At 40.2% G+C, this 22,841-nt stretch overlaps 1 protein-coding gene across 5 annotated transcripts; it reads right to left on the minus strand.

Annotated features, from left to right (window-relative positions):
• Window positions 1-21,814, minus strand: sfmbt1 (Scm like with four mbt domains 1). 5 transcript variants are annotated; one of them, XM_085273292.1, is made up of 21 exons: window positions 21,586-21,814; window positions 16,217-16,277; window positions 14,802-14,947; window positions 13,686-13,929; window positions 12,902-12,990; window positions 10,804-11,056; window positions 9,919-10,016; window positions 9,636-9,737; window positions 8,341-8,500; window positions 8,115-8,197; window positions 7,338-7,464; window positions 6,750-6,863; window positions 6,522-6,564; window positions 6,357-6,421; window positions 6,110-6,249; window positions 4,803-4,912; window positions 4,257-4,447; window positions 2,694-2,872; window positions 2,382-2,606; window positions 1,829-1,957; window positions 1-1,634 (listed from the first exon to the last, which is right to left on the minus strand). In XM_085273292.1, the coding sequence occupies exons 2-21, from the start codon at window positions 16,239-16,241 to the stop codon at window positions 1,494-1,496; spliced, it is 2,664 nt and encodes an 887-aa protein (XP_085129418.1). In that variant the 5' UTR covers window positions 16,242-16,277; window positions 21,586-21,814; the 3' UTR covers window positions 1-1,493. The 5 variants fall into 5 exon arrangements, with proteins under 5 accessions (XP_085129418.1, XP_085129416.1, XP_085129420.1 ...); XM_085273290.1 differs by having other exon boundaries at window positions 6,357-6,424; window positions 21,586-21,806; XM_085273294.1 differs by having other exon boundaries at window positions 6,357-6,424; window positions 14,802-14,896; window positions 21,586-21,804.
• Window positions 21,815-22,841: the final 1,027 nt, after the last annotated feature.

Raw genomic sequence — 22,841 nt, forward strand, 5'->3', positions numbered from 1 at the left:
TGTTGTTCAGCTTTTATTGCAGTGTTGTCTTTAAATAGCAGTGATAATAATCTTCAAACGAGGCCTGTGCTATTGTTCTGAGCACAAGGGAACTACGAGAAAATTAGTAAACACATAAACATCACACAAACTGAAGAACGTTACATCAAATCGCACGACACGGACTGAAAAAAACGAGGGGAGAAACGACTTACAAAAGCATGTTAAGAGTATCATCTTGCTTTAAAACTGCTAATTTCATTTAGCATTAGCAATTAAAATAACCCATTGCTGTTAAAAATGTTTTTATCAACTGTAGCTAAACTGACTCGCATCATATACCCAATATTGCAAAGTTTAGACCTATTCTGTGCAAATATATCATGTTGTTTGGGCATTTACACATATGCACAAAGACGATTTTTTTTTCCCCCTTTCAAATCACCCTGTTGCACTAGAAGATATTTGAATATGTACACTATATACAGACATGCACGTGTCATAATTGCATACCACCATGTAGTGCATGGTTTTGCTTGTGCTTGCAGTACAAAATCATTTCACATATTGAGACTTAAACCAGAGAGCCATAGTCTCTTAAGATCAAGACCCCATTTTACATTAAACATACAAATTTGGCATAAAGTATTCCATCTTAAAACTAGCAACGGATCTTGATATACATGTTGCATGTTTAAAATAAAATCTAATGCAGTCCCTGCAATGACTCAAACTATCGCTTCACAACTGGGCAGCAGACTCTTTGCATCGTCTAATTTGATTTCTGAAGAAACGATTACTCTTTTTCTTTAACTAATACACCGAAATACATTTTTGAAGACACTTTAAATATTCTCCACAGAAGTCACCAGATCAGAAGGCAGTTAATCTCACTTATTACTTAGTGAGATTATTACTTACTTATCCCATAGTATTACAATTTAAAAGCTTTGATCCTGTGGTATTGCCCTAAGCGGACTGCAAAGTATGATTAAATAGAACAAGAGTTCTAGAAGTGGCGCTAAGTCACTTTTTAAGTGGGTAAGAAAAGGGGGAAAAAAACAAAAAAAAACAAAAACAAAACAGGTTCACAACACTCTGAAGATACAAATTAGTCAAACAGCATTAATTAAAATAGATACAGAAACCAAGCTCTTTTCTTTTTTAAACCTAAAGCAAGTCCTTGGTGATGGTTTATTTTGATGTCAAAATATGTTGAATTTAAGGAATTTATACTTATGTGTCTTTACATTTATTTGTGCCATCAAAGAGCCACAAGTTCCTTCCTTTGGGTCTTCTACTTTCTCAGCTGTCTTTCCCCCTCCCCAAGGATCAAGAAATGTTGCTTCGTCTATCATGTCCACGCAGGTTGTGGAATAGGAAGGATTCTAAATGAGGTCCAGTGTTAGGGGGGAACCCCACCCCCCTAAAAAAAACAAAACAACCCATTGATTTTGAATGGATTAACACACAGAACAGGGTGCAGTCACATCCCACATCTGGTCCCCCGTCAGCTACGTAGCAAACTGCTGATAAAATGCCAGCTTGACCCGCTCGATGTGGTGGCACAGCTTGATGGCCGGTCCCAGCTTCAGGTCCATACACTCTTGCACTGTCGGGAGGTTCAGCAGCAGCAGCGCCTGTCCGTCAATCTCCTGCCAACACACGAGTTCATGTGAGATGCATTCTATATATAGCTTGTTTTTGGGTTAACACACGAGAAATGTTAAAATGTTTCAATTTCTAACCATGGATACAGTACAAGTGTATATATACACTTATTGCACTGAAGCAGAGTGAGCTCTTATCCCTAATGGCCACGGCCATTAAGTCTGAGTATTTTTCATACCTGATCCAAGAAAATCCTCGCAAGAGGCGCACAGTCAGTGGTCCTGATAAAACGAACCACATCAGTAACGCTCCACTCCAGGGGGCTGGTATCCAAACACAGTTTCTGAGGAGGCTCAGCTTTTGGCGTCTACAAACACATAGACAGTGTGAGTCAGACAGACTGAGATTTCCCTGCCAAAGACGAAAGGCTCGCAGCTCATTTTAACCCTTGCAATTGATGCTGAGACGGGTAACAGACCTAAACCTTTCATTAAAGAAATAATAGCTGTGTAAAAGCAGTAAAAGGTCACAGTCAAACAGCCATTGGAGACATTTTTGTTTCTTTCAAGCAGCATAATGGGACAGACCGTAATGCGGCAGAAACACCTTTTAAAATGTTACTAAAATGGAAATGTTAGAAAGCACAAGACATTTATTTAGAGTGCAACTGGAGGGGCAGAGCGCAGAACAAGTGGAAAATCTTTGTGAACCTGCTGAGTATTAATTACAGATACACTGCTTGGAAACATAATTAGAAATATTGCAAAGCTCCTCTCTGTAATTTTCATCACCTTTGGTGAAGGGGGGCGGTTCTCATCATCAGAGAACGAGGGGGAGCGGGGTTTCCGGCGTCTGCGTGTCGGCCTGGGAGTCGCCGGCGGGGAAGGGGACGGTGTGGTGGGCTGAGATTTCCCAATTGACTGCTCTGAATCATCCTGGAGATCGTCCTGCATCTCAGAGCCAGAGTCTTCACTCAGGGAGTCATCCTCATCTAAATCTTCCTCCTCCCCACTGCCCTGTGAGCAAAAGGATGACAAGCGGTCACTTCACACAGTTCGTTTAACCTAAAGCTTAATGCAGAAGTAACATGAGTTCTGGGGTACCTGTGGAGAGCCGGCAGGTGTGTTGTCAACGGAAGCTGATGAGCGTCTCTTTTTATGGACAAAGAGCTGCTTCCTCCTCTTCCTCCTCCGCCCCCTTCTTTTCACTCCAGCATCCAGATTAGTTTGGCCTCCAGGTGGACGACCAACACGTTTACTCTTCTTCTTTCCATAGTAATATGCTGATGGTAAAACAACAAACCTGTTGTGTCATTATCATGTTGCATCTGGCATGTCTTATAGACTTGAATACACCACTGAAACAGATGGATATTAATCTGACTCTAATGCTTGTATTCTTAAACGCTCTCTATAAGAAAAGCACTGATAAACAGGCTGTTCAGTAGGTCTGAATGAGATGAAAAAAGAGAAAGCATAATCATTTGTCTGTTGCTATTGAATTGCATCAGTTAACCACAACACTGTGATGCAGCTGCAGTAAACATATCAGCAAATCTGTGGCTTTGTGCTTCAAAAAAAAAGAAAAAAAAAGAAAAAAGTTTTACACAAGATCAAAGAGGCCAACCCTGACACCAATTTTCTACCAACTCTGTGTGCTCACTGAATACCCGCTAAGCCAAAAGGTTATTGCAAAATAAATAAATAAATTTCTCAGAATATTCACATTCAAGGCACAGATCATTTCTATTCACGAGCTACACAAATGAACTGAAGGTGAATAAGCTTTGGGCAAAATGAGAACAAGTTATGGAGCCATGAGAGCACCATAAAAAAAGAAAATTGTAAAAGGAAAAAAAATATTCAGAAATTACCAAAAATAAATAAATAAATAAATAAATATATATATATATATATATATATATATATATATATATATATATATATATATATATATATATATATATATATATATATATATATAAAAACAAAACAAAACATATTTGCAAAAACAAACTGCCCCAAGAGATGGCAGACAAAAGAGGAGGAGACATGCACAGAACACACAATAATATTATTTTGGAGTGCAAAACCTCTTTAGTAGACAACTATGGAGCTCCACACATAACAAACAGATAATGAAAAGTAACATTAATCCTATTAAATTTAATATATGCATTCTGAGACTTCTACAATTTTCAAAACATTAATTTCTAGCAATTATGTCATGGTTGGGGCTTTAGAGGTTTACACGTGCCACCACAATGCTGAGCATGTATTACAAATATTGGTTGGAAATGTTAGACATTCCGTATCACGTCTGCAATGGCGTTCCTTTTCCTGATAAACGCCACTGTATTCACAGTCTTTCAAATGCCAAATGCTGTCAGTTACAGAAACACGTTCTACTGGATTTCCACTGTATCACTGCATGATCTGAGTCTTTTATTAGCCGGGTAACGTCCAGATTGCACATATACTTTCTAATTCAATTAGAAATCTGTTGAGTTTTCTAATTGCATCTCAAAGAGTTTATAACAGCTGATCAACAAATACAAAGATTTCTAAGATATTATACATGAATATCAGAGGTTGTTTATATTGCCTCTCTAGCTATTTAAACAAACACTTCAGATGAAATGAGAAATAATTTTAAGTCTCAATGACCTGTTTGCCACCTACTGTATTTGGTCTTGGTGAGGACGGAGCAGTTCTCTGAGCAGTGCTCCAGAACCATGCGAGGTCCAAACAGGTTCGGGCAGCACTCTAACTTAATGCAGGTTTTCCTGCAGAAGTCTGCCACACGGTCTGCAGTACGGACTATTTCCACGGTGGCCCGGTAGCTCTTTCCCTTGTACCTGATGTTTAAAGAAAAGCAATGGTAAATGTGACTAATTTTCCACAAAGTGCTGGGATGGGAAAAAAGTTTCAGTTACTCAAAACCAAAACCGCTTCGATATGTAATCTAACAAGATCTCGCCTTACAGAAACCTAGATGCTATCATCTTATTCACCACTTTACTGAAGTATTAGTGGGTTGCCCCTGATTCCGGTGTGAATACACCCATGTCTGTACCTATTTGTGCTTTAAGTACACTTTTAAACCAGCTTGTTCTGTCAAATATGCCAGCTGGAAGCACTTGTTCTATTCCTACAGGTTCTTCTGAAGAACTGAGTATTTTGAGTGAAGAATTAAATGACGCGTCTCCTCACTTTGCTTTGAGTGTCTCTCCATGGCCCTGCCAGCGGCTCTCCTGGTCCAGCTGCAGCTCTCTCAGCACACGGCTGGGCTTGTAGGCCGAGTTTATCAGCAGAGTCAATACCTGGAGACGAGATGAAAACGATGAAAAGAATTTGTTATTTTATACTTTAGTAGCACTATGTGTTTTCTCTTAACATCAAAAATCCCTAATCAGCCTGAGACAAGATTTTTGCTGTACAGTATAACATTGTGTTGTTAACTAATAGGCATAATTTCACTAGTTTCTGAGGAAACACAACGAGCTGAACAATTTCAGAACCTGGGTCTAGCTGTGCTATACAGTGCTTTGGGTGAAATCCTAACTTGATTATACTCACAGTGACAAAGCTGCCACCTTTAATTTGGCATTTACATTTGCAGTGTTCAGTATGACAATTTAGGACATTGCTAACACTGACTAATTTGCACAAAAGAAAGATGTAACGCAGAACAATGGCTACTGCACACGTTTTGAAGGATTCTATTTCTGGAAGTGAATTCCTTATTCATTTTCTCCATTAAACAAAAAATAAAAAAATGAAAAAATCCTTGTACCAAGAGTTTCAAGCCTTGAACCAATCCAACCAGCTACGAGGTGAAACATGACAATAAAAATAAAAAAATAAAATAGAAATAGAAAAGAGGCCAGGCACAAGACTGTGCAGATAATTACTTTTACTGGTGAAAGAATTATTAATCCCATAACCCCTGATTCCACAGCAAATTACTTCCTGACCCTTGAGTGCTAAGTGTCCATTTTTTATATGGCTGGACATTTAGTAGTCTGTGTTGTGTATATGTAGTAAACTACAGCATAGTTGCATGGTTATTGGTAGAGTGATTTATTCCTGACTGTAATCACCGCTCTCACAGTTTCTGAAGTTTGGTGTTCTGGCATTTGGTGGGGTTTAAACATTGCTATGGTAACAGCAACCTCCACCAATCAGAGTCATCACTGTTTTGATTGAGGATTGTGGGTAAAGTAGTTCCACAGCATCACAATAAAAGATGTTTCTGTTAAAACAAGGCGGATATACATGCAGACTTGTGGTTTCCATTGAAACACTTTCCGGCATTTCATAATGCTGTAGCTTGTCCTAAATCTGCTTTGGATGTTTGCAACTTTATGGCTCATAATAAAAATCTCTATGGAGAATATGGATGGGATTTTTACTTCTGGAACGCATTCGCTTTGTTGATATTTGGTCATATAACAATGTTTTGGATATCAAAATGGCTAAAATATCTGACATGTCACCAGCTGACCAAGCCTTCTCACCTCTTTGAGCACGAGGACGCAGTTTCCAGGGCCGATGAACTGAGGCAGCTCAGCGATGCGTCCCTTGTTAAGGTAGGGCCCTGAGAAACAGCGGTGGTTGAAGTAGATCTTGGGACAACAGTATTTCCCGTTGCCCTGCCCTGCACACGTTCACACAAGAACATATATATGATGGAACCACCACAGTAGATAAGCAGCAGACCGAACATAATATATAGGGTCTTAAAAACTGATCAGACAAACCGACCTGTCTCCGACTGGTTTGTTATCTGCTGCTTGACAGTGTCAGGTGATGAAGACTTGGGGGGAGTTCTGCTGTAAAAGGATGAAAATTAAATGAGATGTTGAAAGGCTGTTGAGCTTAGTCCACTTTACCACCAATCACACACCCCACCCCTCCTCTCATACTTACTGTTTCTCTGGCTGCACCACAGCAATCTTCTTTTCTTTCTCAACTGAAAAGCAAGGAGAGATTAACGTGTGCCCGGATGCACTGATTTTCATTGCTATTTATTCCAACGTCACGATAAAATGAAGATCGTATTTTGTTTCTATTTGTGTTCTTAGTAAAAGGCTTATTCAAGCTGCTGGGTAACCACCACTACCATGAAACTCTACAATGATGAGTCATGTTGTATACCTGAGGGCTTAATAGGGTAGACAAGTGGATAGCCATTTGTCTCACACCAGCTGACAGGAAATATATCGAGTGAGTCCACATGAACTATCAGCTCTGGCATGGGCTGCTTTAGACCTGCAAGAATATACACACACACACACACACACACACACACACACACACACACACACACACACACACACACACACACACACACACACACACACACACTTTATCAGACATGAAACTGCTTCTTTTAAAATGAAAGATTATTTTCAAAATAGAAGAATAGAATAGGCTTTTGTTGTCATTGCACATGTACAACTAAAGTGTGGGTGCTCCACACCAACTGTACATGGAATAAAAATATAAATAGTAGGACAACAAAAATAAATAATAGACAAGAGGAGTACATACAAAACAGGAGGAAGGCACACAATAGAGAGGCACAAATGAACTTTGCCTTTTGCGTAATTAGCTGCAAATTTGTTTTCTGCTGCCATTCAAATACTATGTCAGCATTTTCTTCTTAAAACAGCAGAAAAAAAACTGTGCATATTGTAATTGTTCATTTGAATCCATCTACTAAAGTTTCAGTAGTCATCTCACCTTCAAGGCTCAGCCAAATGTATTGCCCTTTGACCCGGGTGACTGTGGCCACGTGAATGTTCTCAGGTGATAGTGGGTTGACAGCCTCTAGTTTCATGGCCTCTTTGAAGCTGTGCTCACACTGCTCCTGGGAGGTAAACAGAGAGAGCTGTTTCACGGCGAGGGAGGATGGCTGATGGTTAGTTTTTGTGAAATTTGTCCATTAGGAAAACAACATGCTGAGTCTCCCGTAAAAAGCAAGAGAAGTCACAGTGGGTCACCTGCTCTACAACCCCATTACACAGTTGGGATACATTTCATCACTGGTATCCGATTATGCCGTCAGTCACATGGCTAAACTGAAAAGTGTAATTTCTCATATTTGGTCATTTATGACAGGCAAAAGGGAAAAAACAGAATAAGCAATGACACAATCAAGGAAAACCAATATTTCCACTATTTGTTATCTTTTTTATCTTCGCTTCCTGCAGTCTCTCTCAAAACTATATCAGAAAAATGTTTTATTGAACTATTTTCTCCCCTTTCCTCAAATTTTTAACTTAGCCTAGTTTTTAGATGCACCATCATGTAAATAAACAACATTATTTTATTTAAACTCAATTCATATAAAAAAAAATAACTAACAAACAAACAAATAACCCTCAATTCAGAAGCATGAATAAATAGTGAGACCCAAGTTTTTCTTTTTTCTTTTAATCATTATTTTTCTGGTCAGTAATCTGCAAGACAGATGGCTAAAAAAAAAAGAAAGAAAGAAAAGAAAAAAGGTTTACTTACAGTTGGGAAGCAATGTTGAGGAGCAGCTTCAGCTTCACACTGTTTCAGGTAGTCTGCCCAGTCAAAGTCTGGACCCTGGTATCCTGTGCATGATACAATAAACACCAACAAGAGAAGGAAATAAGGCAATTTAGAGAGAAAGCAAGACAGCACAAACAATCTCACCACTGTTATCATGAACTGTCTGATTTCAAGTTGTCAAAAAGTGATAAGTGACAGAACAAACCTGGTGGGGGGCTGAGTGGGAGCCCGTTTTTGAGGCTCCACTGAGCAGGGAAGATCCCCGGACTGTCTCTGTGACACAGGAAGGATCGCCCAGCACTCTCTGACTCCTCAATATCACAAAGGTTGTCCATTGTCACCAGGAAGTACTGCTCATTATACACCTGGAATATACAACACCGGACCCAGAGACTGTCAGATGTTTTATCTTGTAGTCACACTGAGCTGGTTGAGTTTTTAGCAATTTAGCATTTCTAATATGATCTATTGTTTCAGGCACATGTAAGCATGTTGGATAAACATTTTTTAACGGAATAAAGACATTTTTAACTGAATAAAGACAGCATGGACACTCTGGGTGCTTTGTGAGGCTCCCCCAAAGTCCTCTGGTTTACATGTCCTTCCCTCTGCTTATATTATTTTATGCCAGTGGGCTTATTTTAAAAAACCAAACAGAAACACTCAGATTTTTAGCTCTGATAGAGCAGAGCAGCCACACTTCTGTGTAAAAAGATCAACCTTTTCACAAGTTAGAACCTGCTGCCCAAGATGCTGCAGAACACGTTGCAGTGATGAGTCACTTTCACATATAATTTAAACACTGGAACTCGATCTGATAAAATTTAAGTTTCTTCCCTGTACGCAGGTTTGCAGACGTGAGTAAACGAGGGGCCATTAGCTGTGCTTAGCAGAAAAGCAGGGAGAGCCCATCATCAAAGCAGACCATTTTCTTAGGAATCTACTGTAGAGAAATATTTAGCATTTTTTAAATGACAGCATTTTGTGCTGTTAAAATTTGAGATTATTTCACATACAAATATTAAAGTAAAATGGCATCGCTGCCCAACTCAAGCTAACTACAAGGAAGCTTTCATTCTGGCATATGAAACTCTGTTGTTACATTTGGCTGCATCCCCGGTGTCTGAAGAGGAAAGACTGAGAATAGTGCAATAATAATAATAATAATAATAATAATAATAATAACAACAACAGTGTATTGAATTGTTTTCACACTGCACATATAACAATAAAAAGATAAAAGTAGTGCTGAGCTGATGAAAAAATGATTGATTATTGATTGTGTTACATATAGTGTTGTAACATATAAAGAAAATAATGATTAAGAATAGTACATAGTTTAAAGCGTTTTCTATTTCCTGCTCTGAAATAGAAAGTGGATGGCAAGCCAATAACTCGCTGTAAGTTGAGTTTCACTGCAGTATGATAGCAAATAAATTCTCAGTAAACAGAAGCAAAACTGAGCACAGAAGACACAGATTTAATGGGAAATTCCGTTACCCTGGTGACAGTTGCAGGCCTGATGGAAATGGGAGCAGCAGGGTCAACAGCTTCTAGTTTCATCCCTTCTTTGAAACAATGAGCAGAGATGGCAGGTTGATCCTGAGACAAACAAACGCTTGTATGAAGAGCCATTTCCAAAAGCCTTGGTCTTAAAAATCTTTCAGCACCCGATTTGGAGAATGTCGCTTTCAGTTAAGCATAAATATCAAATGTTAACTCGTGAATAAATAGAGGAATGTTCTGCTCGGGAAGAACAAATAAAGAGCGCAGTTGACCGTACCTTAGTTAACTCTGCAGTCAGAGCTTCATCCTGAGGCAGGTCACTGATCCTCTGTCTCACGTCCTCCCACTCCTCCTCTGTCCGCAGACCTAACAGATCTGAAACAAAGACCAACTGTTAAAGATAACTGTGGTAATGTTTGATTATCAAGGGCATGCTTTTGAATTTGACTAAATAAACACAAAGTATAAAGCAGTACTTGGTAAAACACAGCCTGTATGTCAGCTTGGTCTGTAGCTGGACCTTTAAAAAGTTGCTCCCAGTTAATTAAACAAGGGAAGCAAAAAAAAAAAAAATCGATGTCGCTCTCCACAATGTTGCAACCACAAAACAGAAACTTCTTATCACAGGATATTGGACTCCAGACAGAAATTAAATGGCTGAAATCAAATTACTGCTTTTGAAAAAAAAAAATACAATAAAAACATCTTACGAAGAAGAAAAAGTAATCTAAAAAGATCTAATTAACTCCTTTTACTAACATTGTTCTGTATCTGAGCTATAAAAAGGGTGGTATTAAAATAAATGAAGACTTTTGGTGGTACTAGAAGACAGATCAGTAAGGATAGAGCTACAGCCTCCAGTGCCAACAAACTGTATCCACTTCAAAAGTATTAGCAGTGATCTATCAAATCCTGCATGGAAAATTAATTTCAAGGTCTAGCAGGAAGTACTGAGAAGTTTTGTTGCTGGGCCAGTGTATAGAAAAATAATAGAATTACACTTGATAATTAAAATGCATTCATATAGTTCGTCCACGTGTCCTTTCTTCTAAACTGTCACTAATGCATGCAATGGCACTTTGCTCAGAAACCTATAGATGAAGAAGAAAGGAACTTCCTTTACTTCTGGAAATAAAACCTGTCCCATGTCGATGCCACTGACCTGAAGGAGGCCTGAGGGTGCAGCCGTGCTCTTTGGCCCAGCCGGGTGGGTGTAGGCGTGGGTGGAGATAAAAGAGCCAGAGAGTTGCGGGTGTGTCTGGGAGACCCTCTGTGCCTATAAGCCGCAGTTTCAACCTTCCTCCGACATTTTCCTCCACCTCAGCAGCCCAGGCCAGCCCCGGGTCAACGCTATCCTGGAGCTCCACGTAGCAGCCCGCACACAGGAGCTCCACTGGGTCTCTGCCACGCTGGGGCTGGAAAGGGGCCAGGAGTGGTAAATGGAAAGCCCATAGCACACTAACACAAACACACATGAACACACGCCTAGACAAGGAGAGGAATTTGCAGTGGAGAGAATGCACTGCATGGCTAAGTGGCAGAACTGAAGCACGGTGACTGAAAGCTAACTAATGGATGTGAAGAATTTCACAGGCTGCTCCTACAGTGTATTTGCTTCCAGCAGCACATCATTCATGGTGTAAACAAAAGCTCAGAGCCTTGTGTTTTGTATACTTCAGACTTCAGCAGATAAAATCTTATTTAGTTCAAGTTGAGATGTATTCTAATGTTGATTTTTTTATTATGGCTCTTAGAGATATAAATCTAAACTTAAAATACAGATAGGAAAATACAAATAACTAAGTAGCAACAGTGATGAATGCAATATCATTAAAATTTAAAAGCAATTCATCTCTAACAACTGCCTTATTTCTGTGCCCGTTTCCTATCATAAACACTCAAAATATTCAGAGATACTATATTGTGAATACAGACCCCAAAGTAGAAAATCAATGCAGCAATCTGATACTGAGAGTTCACAAAGACGGAAAAGGATAGAGGAAGATCAGGGGAAAAAATTATTGGAACACATTTCCACAGTAATCAGAAGTTACAGAATAAGCCAAGAACCACTTGTACAAAAAGAACTTTAAAAGAAGACTTGGCACAGAGTTTTTGAGTAGAAATGAGATGCTCTGCAACAGCTCAGACAGTGTGAAGCACGCTGTGCTGATGTCAGCTTTTATGGATACCAGCCAAGAAAAAAAAAATTCCCCTGCTTGCTCTTTGGCACAAAATTAAAAGATTAAACTGTGCTAAAGTGCACAAAAAAGCCTTATTAATAATAGAAGCGCATTCTTTGATCAGATGAGACACAAGATAAATTTGTTCAGATGGTTTCCAGCATGGCTGGCATGATCCTGGCCAAGAGTACCACAGTGAAACCAAAGTTCTGACCGCGAAGCAAGGGAGGTGAGAGTGTGATATGGGGCTGCGTGAGGCAAAGTCTGTTTGGGATGACATTTATAGATGAATGCCTGTGGATACACTGCAACACTGGTTGATAGGTTTTACATAATATTTGCAGGAGAGACATTTTCTAGCTTGACAACAATCAAAGGCAAACTGGCCAAAATGTAACAAATAAAATAATCACAGAAAGAGTTGACAGAAGAGGTAAATGTGGATGTCACAAAGGTAGAAGAGAAACTCTGTGAGCAAAGCACAGCTTAAAAAAAAGAAAAGTCTCTGAAGGATGGCATTTCTCCACAAAAACTGGAATTGTCCATGTTGAGGGAGTCTGGCATCAGAAATGAAGACAGAAAAGCTAAGAAGTGGGAAAAAGGAAGAAAGACACTGACTTCTGCTGCTTTAAATTCCTTCTGCTGGGCCTGAATTTTAATATAGTAAATCTAATTTGTTACTTTGTAATTTGGAATAAGCTCTAATATTACCCCATTACTTTCAAAGGTAAGTCAAATATTGAGAGAGGATCTCCTCTCGGCTGCTCCCTTTATCGGTTATCACAGCTGATCACCTGCCTCCGTCTCTCCACATCCCTGGCAGCTCTATCTTCAACATCCCTTCCCTAATATATCCACAATTCCTCAACTGCCCGTCTAATGTGAGAGGATGTAACTTGTAATTATCTGACATTTAAGTGATTTGACACATGGGAGTGCACAGTGTGTGCCGTAAATTTGCCCTGATAGAGGAGACTGTTGTTGGCACGGGTGGGTACCGAAATGCCAAAAGCTAACACCCCACCCTGGGTGTGAGTAGCCTTTTGGAAGGACAGCTGCTTCCTTCCCCTGCCTTACCAATTCCAGCAGGCTGGCAGGCGCGCTGCACTCCTCAGCCAAGGCCTTTTCCAGCAAAGCCTCCCAGTCCTGATGCTTCTCACGCACACCTGAGGTGGATGATTCACACACACCATTTAGTTTATTAACCAAAAAAGCTGGTGGTCTTTAGCATTACACACATCCCAATTCTAATTTTTCCTCACACAGCTGCTTTGAAGCATCACATCAATTATAAAACAGAAAAAAAAAAATACTAGCGGGATCATATACTGAAGGTGAGATGTTATCTTAATCAAACTTTCATCTGTGTCATCTACCACATCCCATAATGGTAAATCAAGTATTTGGTTTTGTTTTGTTATGTTTTCTGTTTATACACACAAGTATCAAGGTTTTTTTTAATCTCCATTAATGTAAAAAATGCACAAGAAAAAAGTTAATTTCCTTCAGTGTTTCGCCTACCCATTTTGTGGGAAATCTATTTTTCATGAAGCGAGAACATCAGAAGGGAAACCCCAGTGTTTCACCTTTGGGCAACTGTGCCAGCAGCACATCAGGGGAACAGAAATATTCATTACTTAAATCTAACTGATGAACAAAAGTCCAATTGCCTAGTTGAGTTCCAACATTAAATTACATTTTGGCATGAAAGAAAACCCCCCAAAATCTTACATTGTCTCTGCAGAGCTCTCTCCATTTAAAAGACAGAAAGGTTACTTGACTGTGATTTATGAGATCAGTCAGCTCTAACTATGCGTCCCACAATTCAAAAATCACGATGCCAACCCCAGCAGCGCCTCACCTTCAGGGGGCCTCATTGTCTTGTCGTGCTGCCGGCTCCAACCCAAAGGGTGGAGGTCTGCCGTCATGATGTCACACCAGAAGTCTGCACGGCGGTCATCCTGGTATCCCTCGTAACGTAAAAGCAGCAGCTGTCCACATGTGGTGATGATGTTTGCCACCCAATAAGGGCTGTCAGCCTCAGAGCGCACACATACCTCCAGCTTCATGCCTGGAGTCAGCCCTGTCTGCAGGCCCTGGTCCACCTGAGGGGAGAACGGAAAACAGGAGCTCAAATCAACATAAGAGAAAAGACTTTTATTCTATTGGTTTTCATCCTAAATAAATCTACCTACCAGCTTTCAGCTTAAGTAACATGGGTTAAAACACTAGTTTTATGAGAGAACACAAGGACTCTCCAATTGTTTGATACAAGTAACGTATCCAGAGAACACAGGGTTGGATTAGGTTTCTTTAAAATGAGCACAAAGCACATGGAAATATTTAGTCATATAATCCACTGGATTGCAAAGAACATGTGGTCAGATTTCTTTGGATTACTTCAAAACCTGACCCACAGTTTTCCTCAACATCTCCAAACCTTTTCAATGCATTTTGCATATTACAGCTGGTCAAATCAAAACAACCTCAAAAAAAAGGCGCTGCAGTATGGACTGCCCATATGTGAGGCACATGTTTGTAATTAGTTAATAGAATTAACAAGAGTTACTATGAAAAAGGGTTTAATTTTCACTCACATTTACTTGCTTTGGTTATCTGACAACAGAATAACTTAAGTTGCGCCTATACAGGAAGTAACTTGTAACAATGTAACAGCTAGAGCCAACTTTACACTAGTCGGGAAAGAAAAAAATGGTGACAGTGGTGACTCTGTTGTTACTACAAAAAGAACATTCAGACATGGTGCTGACTGCTTGTTTTCCTCATTCTATGCCTTCTAGCACATTAATGAAACACCATATGGGCAGTTTAAAAACTTCAATTTAAATTTTAATATGACATTTGACCCCACCAGTCTCTCTGAAGACTTTACACAGAAGCTATGTAATTCATCATAAATAGCTAGCACAAGTTTATCCAGAAATGTGTGTAAGCTGTCAAGGTTGTCGACACCCACATGTTTGAAGCTGTGATGGGGCACAGCCACGGCTTCAGTCTCCTCCAGGTAATCATCCCAGTTAAAGTCAGGAGCATCCTGAGCAGAGTCTCCATCTGGAATGCAAACGCATTTTTCTTCATGAACCTGCTTTCCAGCATTTTGTCCTACACAGGAATGCACAAATATCCACGGGTCACTTGCAGTTTTATATATATTTTTGGGTTGTTGTTTTTTGGGGTTTTTTTTTTCCATATTTATTTTGAGCACAGTCCTTGTAGCTAACCATTTCTTGTAGGAATGTTTTTTGTTGTTTGTTGAGTCACTTAACAGCAAGCATTAAAGATAACAACTGGAACACAAGGGATGATGTAGTGCTGTGTCTACGTACTAGCAAGAAACCAATTTAAATGGGGCCTTTGTTACTAGTAGCCTGTTGCAAAAATGCATACAGGAAAGGAGGTCCAACAGTGAATGTCTGCATCCATCTGTAAAACATGATGGAGGTTCTGTCATAGTGTGGGACTGCATTTCAACCACTGGTGTTGGGCAACTATCAAAATTGCTGAAAAACCGCTTACTGGCAAAAGCTTCATTTTTCAGCAATGACAAAGATCCCAAACACACTGCCAGTGCAGTAAACTGGATAGCACCTGGGCAGAAAAACCATATCAGTCATGGATTGGCCCGGACCTCAGCGTGGGATCATCACGAAAGATTAAAAGTCAGCCAACATCCAAAGAGCTTTGAATCCCCTTCAAGAAGCACAGTTATTAAAGCTTTTGTATTTTCTAACTAGTTTCTGTTTCTATTTCGTTTTGACTTTCTGTTTTCAATTCAGTTCAAGTACATTTCCAGAGTGGGCTTGTTTGTGTCACTTAGTTTTTATTGTTGGAAAATTATCGGTTTGCTGTTTCACTTTCATTAGTTTCAGTTTTTTTACGTATTATGTATGGAAGGCACATGTCAGGCATAAGTAAAATCAAAAACTAATACAGAACTTTTTAAAAGCAATTGACTCGCAGACAAGTCTCAATAAACATTTCCATGACAAATATTGCCTACTGACAAAGACTAAAACTAAGGATATTTCTATATTTGAATTTGAATTTAGTTTGTTTTCCAAATTCACACAATTGGTTCGGTTAATTTTCTGTTCTACAAATGTCTATTTTTTTTAGTTAATTAAAATGTGCCCCTTTTCCACCTCTAATATTTCCTCATATACTATATTTACATTAATTTTTGTCCATGTTTAAATGAATCGCTGCATCTATTAACACTTATCTAGCTCAATATAAAGCAATGAGGGGTCACTCCAGACTTTTGTGTAGCCAAACTGTTATTTTAAATGTCAATTATGGTTTTGAATTTCATAATCAAAACCTCCCTAAACTTTTTGCCTTTCACACATTTGTTCACACAATTGTTCTTACCAGACACCAGTGTCTCCTGGCTCATGCTGGTGCCCTCGCGGCCAACTAGGACTCCAAAACTCTGGCAGAAGAGAGAATGAAACACAGAAATGAAAACAGTGGACTCATCCAGGCTCCAAATAGTCATCTGTGGCACACCACTGTTATGCCTATACCTTTATTTTAACACCATCTATATCATTATAATATATAAACATCGGTATCAGTTAACAGCATGTAAGCCACTCGCCATAGACAATAGAAAGCATCACAATGGCAGGCAGAGTAACCTGCATTACTGGGTCAAACAGCAGACATAAGACAAAGAAAATTCAACAGCATTAATTTGCAAACTGTGCTTCAAAACAAAAACAAAAAAAGAATTTGCATTAGTTTGAATCCCTGAGCCATTTGAAAATCAAGGACTGCTGCCTCTTGATAATCAGGCTGCCAATGTCTTTAGAGAAGATCTAACATTAATATTTAAAGTGCTTCTATCTGGTCCCGGACTTACCAACTAAGTAACGCACCAGATGGTACGATAGCTGGAAAATATATGTAGCTATGCTAATCTCATCCAACCTCACCTCTCTACTTGTGAAACTCATTTGGGTTCTTCTTTTTAAAACCACAGTCATATGCCTTTTCCTGCCCAATGTGAAAACGAACAAACGCATGAATGCGGACTCGCACGTCAATCTCGGACACATGAAACCCAACCCAGGGCATTGTGAGAGCCAGATGAAATAAGTTAATACAACAAGAGAAGTGGCATGAATGAGAAAGAGCGGAGCGCTGGGCGTGACGATGGTGGAGAGCACGCTGTATGGGATGCTGAGTAGAGCTTGTCTGTCACTGCAGCTCCATTCAGGCGCCCTGTCAGCCCGTCTTTGTCACATCTGATGTCTCTATTAAAACCAAGGCCGCCATCAGAAGCCACCCCCTCCCGACCGCGGGACTACCACTGCGACCCCCGTGCTCCGCCGGGACCAGTGCCGCCTTTCACCCGCGACCCTGTCCCTTACTCGATCTGCCTTTTTCCCCCTCCCTCCAGCACATACACAAACACGCAGCAGAGGACCTCATTGTCCTGGGGGGGCCAGGGGGTTGCACACTCCTTACACCAGAGTGGAAAAAGAGCAGTAGAGATAGGAGCAGAGCTACAAGCCTTTAGTAAAAAAGCTATATTCCAAGGGGTCCTAGGGGCCTCGTTCTAAACTGATATCTCTTTTTTTATTCTGTACTTAATTAAAATTAACATTTTGATACAACAGATAAAGAAAAACAGAACCCTAAAAAGGGTCTCACAAACTCAAACAATGATAATGCATTATGTCCATCACCATCCATAATGACATCACACAAATGTAGCACCCACTTTATGTAAACAGTCTGTTTTTCTCCTTTTCTTGAGAAACCTGCATCTCTAGTGCACCCTTTCCATCACAAAGATTTCTATGTCCATCCAGTGCTTAGGGACTGGAGCCTCAGATTTCTTTGCATTTCTTTGTAACTAGAAATAAGCACAATTTTACACAGATCCCAGGCTGTTCTAACAACTACACTTTCACTTATTACACAGAAACACTGTCAGACCTGTGACTCATTGGACACTTCATATCCAAATATCTTTTAGACCGCTTTATTTTTCCTTTAATTAGTTGATTATTGTTATTTTTTTTAAATATCAGAATTTTTGGATTCTGATACTCACAAAGCTAAGGGAATGATTGACATTATTGTGGCTGCAGCATTTCTAGCATTTCTGCAATAAAGAAATTACATTTTTCTCAGTTTCTTCAAGTTCAGTGATTAATGATGTGTGCTCAACAATGAGTCCTCCTGTGAGGAGTCTGCTGGTGCTTCCTCATTTTGCTTAAACACGTGAGGTATTTTCCCTTTCTGCTTCTGAACACCCTGTCAGTTTGAAAACTGTTTTCTTGATGACTTTTACACCCTTCAGTCAAACAGCGAGTGCAGCGCTCATCTCAGATCAGTCTTATTTTATTGTTCATATATGAAGAAGTCTGTGTTTTCTAATTGAAATTCTCTTTTCGATTGCTTCATTTTTCCCTCCAAGCACGCGAGCACAATACCTTGATAATTTTGTTCACACATGGAGGATTTTCAGGTAACATTTACGTTCTGACGACGTGAGTTTGCATTAAAAGTTCCTCATGCTTCCTGGTCACTGGGACCCCTTAGAGGATAAATTTTTAAAGTACTCGCTCAGAATCCTAACCCTGATCATGCAAATACGTACCACTAATTATACCCTAAAAGCCACAGGAACTATTTTGTTCTAAAACTGTTCAATGTAATGACTTGCAAATTTAAATTTTCAATGTAACCATGTTTTACCACTTACATTTTTTTCACATTATAGCCATTTTGCTCAAACTGCAGTTAAAAGTCAGCCTGACAGGATTAAAGCTCACCTTGGCTGTTTTCATGGCTTTATTCGCTAGCACCCGAAGACACGATATATTTTAAAGTCTTGTCAAATCAATTGCTAAAATATTTTGCAAACTAAGGGCTATGGTTTTTCTAAGAACGGGTACTCTGTACTGTAGTCTGAACAACTTCCCTATTACCTTCTTGGCACAACTTGTTTCCTTTAGCCCCTAACGCTGAGATTTGTGAGGTTTCTGTATTGCCTTTCCTATCTTTCCATCTTGTTTGCTAGAAATAGAAGCATCTACATGGAATCTTACTTGAGCTGTGTAAAAATACACCCACAAGCAAGGCAGAGACATCCAAATTCATGTCATTCCCATTCTCTTTTGTGCCTACATGAAAGACCCAAACCTAAATACAGTTATGTCTAGCGCTGATTTTAAAAGCACCATAGGGAATGCAGTGAAGGAGACGTATGGACGTTTTTCTTGAGACCACTAGTTTTAAATTATACTGTATATAATTATGTAGATCTTTTATTTTATGGTACTTGTTGCATTTTTTTTTTTTTTTGATATTTTGGAGTTTGTATGGCTGCTACCTTGGCCAGATTTGGTCTCAATAGGATTTTCAGATTAAATAAATACATTTGACAAAAATCAAACAACATAAAACTGAATCATGTTTTCTTGAACAAATAGGAGGACGTCAGCATTTGAGAATCACTATGAGTGGAACATGGATACATTTCCCATGCAGTTGGTTATTTCACAGGGAATTGTTGAGTCCATGAGGTGCAGCACTTTTGCTGTGTAACTGCCACAGCAGACAGGAAGAAAAGCAACTTCCCCTGTTTCATATAAAGTAAAGTGGTCTGTGTGGACCACAGCTCTGCCTGAATCTTTCTACAGCCAAGACTCTGACTGAACCTGAAAGAGAAAGAGCCAAATGCACACACACCCACAACTGACATCCACACTACATCCTCTTTACAAGCACTCACCGAATCATACTCTCATCAGCACTTAGCATGCCACTGAGCGTTCTTCATATTGCCTTTCAGGGCTTCTGATGTCTCGGGGAGGGAAACGCAAACCAACTAAATAAGTCTTTACACATTGTGTGGCTTTTCTAGAACACAATCTGCTTTCGATACAATTAAATTAGTCACTTCCCCAAGCACTATTAAATGTCATCCACCAGTGACTGAAAATGTATTTCTACAGTTAGCAGCCCACACTCTGACCTTCACAAAACCTAAAACGTATCTGTTGCATTTGGTATAAATTTACACCTGTAATGCTATCAAATCTTTCATGGTTTCTTGCAAACCAGAGTTCTGTTGGTGGTGTTCAAACCAATGAAATGTGACAAATAAAAAAATAATAATAAAAAAAATCACCAGCAACAAAGCCATCTGGAAACTGTGACAGCCCACCATGCTCTAAATAACCCAATGTGTTAATAGGAGCATTTTATGTGGTAAAAAAAATAAACTGTGTACAATGAAATATGAGGTTATGTTAAATGCCAGGAGGTGTTGCAGTAGAATAATTTCACATCACAAACAGAATGATCCTCTATTGAGTCTACAGAGGCAGAACTGTCTGACTGATACCTCTTGGTTCATGACACGAAAGCCACACGGTTTATAGGTCAATAATAATAGCACAATAGGAAAGCGAGAATAGTTTTGGTTTTAGGCGAAACCACCTTTAAAGGGCTAGCACATAAGGTTGAAACTCTATGTCATTCTTGATAACGCATCTTAAAACGATACCATTAAATTCACAACAGCAGCCTTTTTGGTTGTTCCTCAGACACCACCCCCCATCACCAAACACACACCTCTCACCCTCCGAGGCGATTTAAATAACTTCAGACACCCTGACATCTTCAATGTGGAGGTAATGGTTGTAAACAAGAGCCCAACAAATAAGAGTTGGCCTGCTCCCGTAAATCACTGCGACATCCCAGCGAAACCTGCGACAACTACACATCCAAAGAAGAAGAAAAATAAAGAAGAAGAAAAAGAAGAAGGGGGAGGAGGCAAAAAATGGAAAAGACCAATTTCCTCAATACAGCACGCTTAAATAACACCTATTTCCTTCAGGTGCTCGATTTAGTTTCAGTAAAGGCTGCTCGTTGCACAGCGGCACGTCAACCCGAGCAACCGCTGCCAGCCAGCGGATCACTCAAGTTGCACAATAGGGAAGTTAAGGGGGCTGATGAATAATAGGGTGCATTAAGTGAACGGTGAATCTGACGGGAAAGCGCAGACATTTCGAGCATCATCTCGTTTATCCGCGTTAAAAAGCTAGAGGAATTTAAAAAAAAAGAGAGAGAGAGAAAGAGGGATTTTGGGGGGGGGCAGTTAGTTTATGCAGCCTGCTTGGTGGTAGCAACACAAATCGGATGAGGTCGTGCAACCTTCATTATGCAAGACTTAAACACGGTACAAATATACGGAGTTACACGAGGGCACATCCATGGACACTTCCACACGGTCCTTGAACTGTAACTAGCTTAAGATTGCGCCGCTTTTTCCGACTAACCGCAGCATTCAGAGAGGGAGAGAGAGAGATGGGCCATCAACGCAATGGCTTTGCAGAGAGAGAGAGAGAGAGACTACAGCGCCAACGGTCTAACTTTCACACTGAGCGGAACATGACACAGGCAGCCGGAGAAATGTGCTCAATTTCCGTGTAATAAATTAAAAAAACACGAGGGTAAGCGTGTAACAGCCGTGCGGGACTCCTCGGACACATGGTTTAAAACCGCCTGTGTCCGAGTCAAGTTACTGAACGTCACGGCTTGAGCAATAAGAGCAGGCTGACGAGCAATAAGGGCGCTTACACTCGACCGAACCCGACTCATCTTTTTGAGAGACGGGAAAAAAGGCGAATGCGCCACCCCAGCACAAAACATCGCCAGGAATTTGTGCGCAACAACGCGTACCAAGTGAATATTTAGTCGCAAAATCGGCCCCTTACCGCTAAGTAGTTTTTCCAAGTCGCTTTTTAGATGCCGTTCCTCTCCGCCTGCTTGCTCTCAGCAGCGTTAGCGTAGCGCGAATAAAAAGCCGAGGCCCCGGTGGGACGTTTCACAATAAAACCGCCTTTACGAGCCACCGCTTTACAGCCGTTGCCCGAGCAACGAGCGGGGCTTTTGCTGTGACGAGGATTAATCCGCAGATACTTCCGGCTTTGTTTCGGCAGCGTGCCGTTAGCTTAACGCAGTTCTCGTTCACGACCTCATTCCAATATGGCACGAGCGGCCACTGCGCATGTTCTGCCGCCTATATGCCTCTGAGCCTGGCTACATCACACTGACTTCCATCTTCACACACACAATAAAAATGACACACAACAGGAGTGAAGACTCAAATCTATAACACAAAAATAAAAGAAAAAAAGCTAAATGTTTGCCGTGTTCGTACAGAAGGGGAGGGTCAGCCTCACCAGCCGTTAAAGGGCTTCTTTTATACCCAGCGGAATCAACACTTAGTTAATGGCTGAGCCGGAATTAATTGCACGTATAATCGACACAATTTCGATAAGTGGAATAGGCTTCTTTTTCTGCTACAAAAGACAAGCAATTCATTCTGTATTAAAGTAGGCTATCGGCTGTGTTATTGAAGATGACCTCGAGTTGATTTATTTCCATTCACTGTAATATCTGTTAAGTAAATAAAATAAGCTCACAGACAATGCCTGACATACGTCCCGTACTTTTAAAATGGACAATCACACTGAAGGATACAATTCTACGCGTCTTTGCTGTCAGGGTACTCAAGCTGCGCAAGGATGCCAAGCCGTTTATTTTTTTTGTGGGGTTTTTTTGGGGTTCTTTTTTTGTTGGGGGGGAGAGGGCGGGAGAAACTGCTGGAAATATGCGCTGACACTGAGTGCGGCGCACAAAGTCTACCTATTTTGTGCAAGAAAGGCGCTTTCCTTATGAAACAAGTGTACACCTCGTTTCGATAAACCCGTCTTCAGCTCTTCAAGCCTCACCCGGTATCTAAAACACATTTTGCCGCTCACTTGGAACATATAAAGGCAACTGCCTCATATAATCCCCCACAATAGGCAGCCTTACGGATGCCTACAAATATTTTTAAAAGCGTTTATTTTTTTCTTTTTCAGGTGGAAACAATACAGTAAATGTTGGCCACAGAAAGGCGATCGGATCTTGCACAAACAGTCGAAACAATCGCAGAGCCGTGAATAAATTTAAGTGACAGGGACTG

Source organism: Mchenga conophoros, linkage group LG5 (assembly GCF_057382185.1).
Source record: "Mchenga conophoros isolate Kocher_MC1m ecotype Shallow Benthic linkage group LG5, M_conophoros_male_GT1.1, whole genome shotgun sequence".
NCBI classification, from domain to species: Eukaryota; Metazoa; Chordata; class Actinopteri; order Cichliformes; family Cichlidae; genus Mchenga; species Mchenga conophoros.

Excerpts from the sequence above, each read along its gene's own strand:
- sfmbt1 (XM_085273290.1), bottom strand. The coding sequence starts at position 16,241 with ATGAGCCAGGAGACACTGGTGTCTG. Across the intron at positions 6,425-6,521 it reads GTGGTGCAGCCAGAGAAACA|CAGAACTCCCCCCAAGTCTT; the intron begins GTAAGTATGAGA and ends ATCCTTTTACAG. Across the intron at positions 2,873-4,256 it reads ATACAGTAGGTGGCAAACAG|CATATTACTATGGAAAGAAG; the intron begins GTCATTGAGACT and ends TTTTACCATCAG.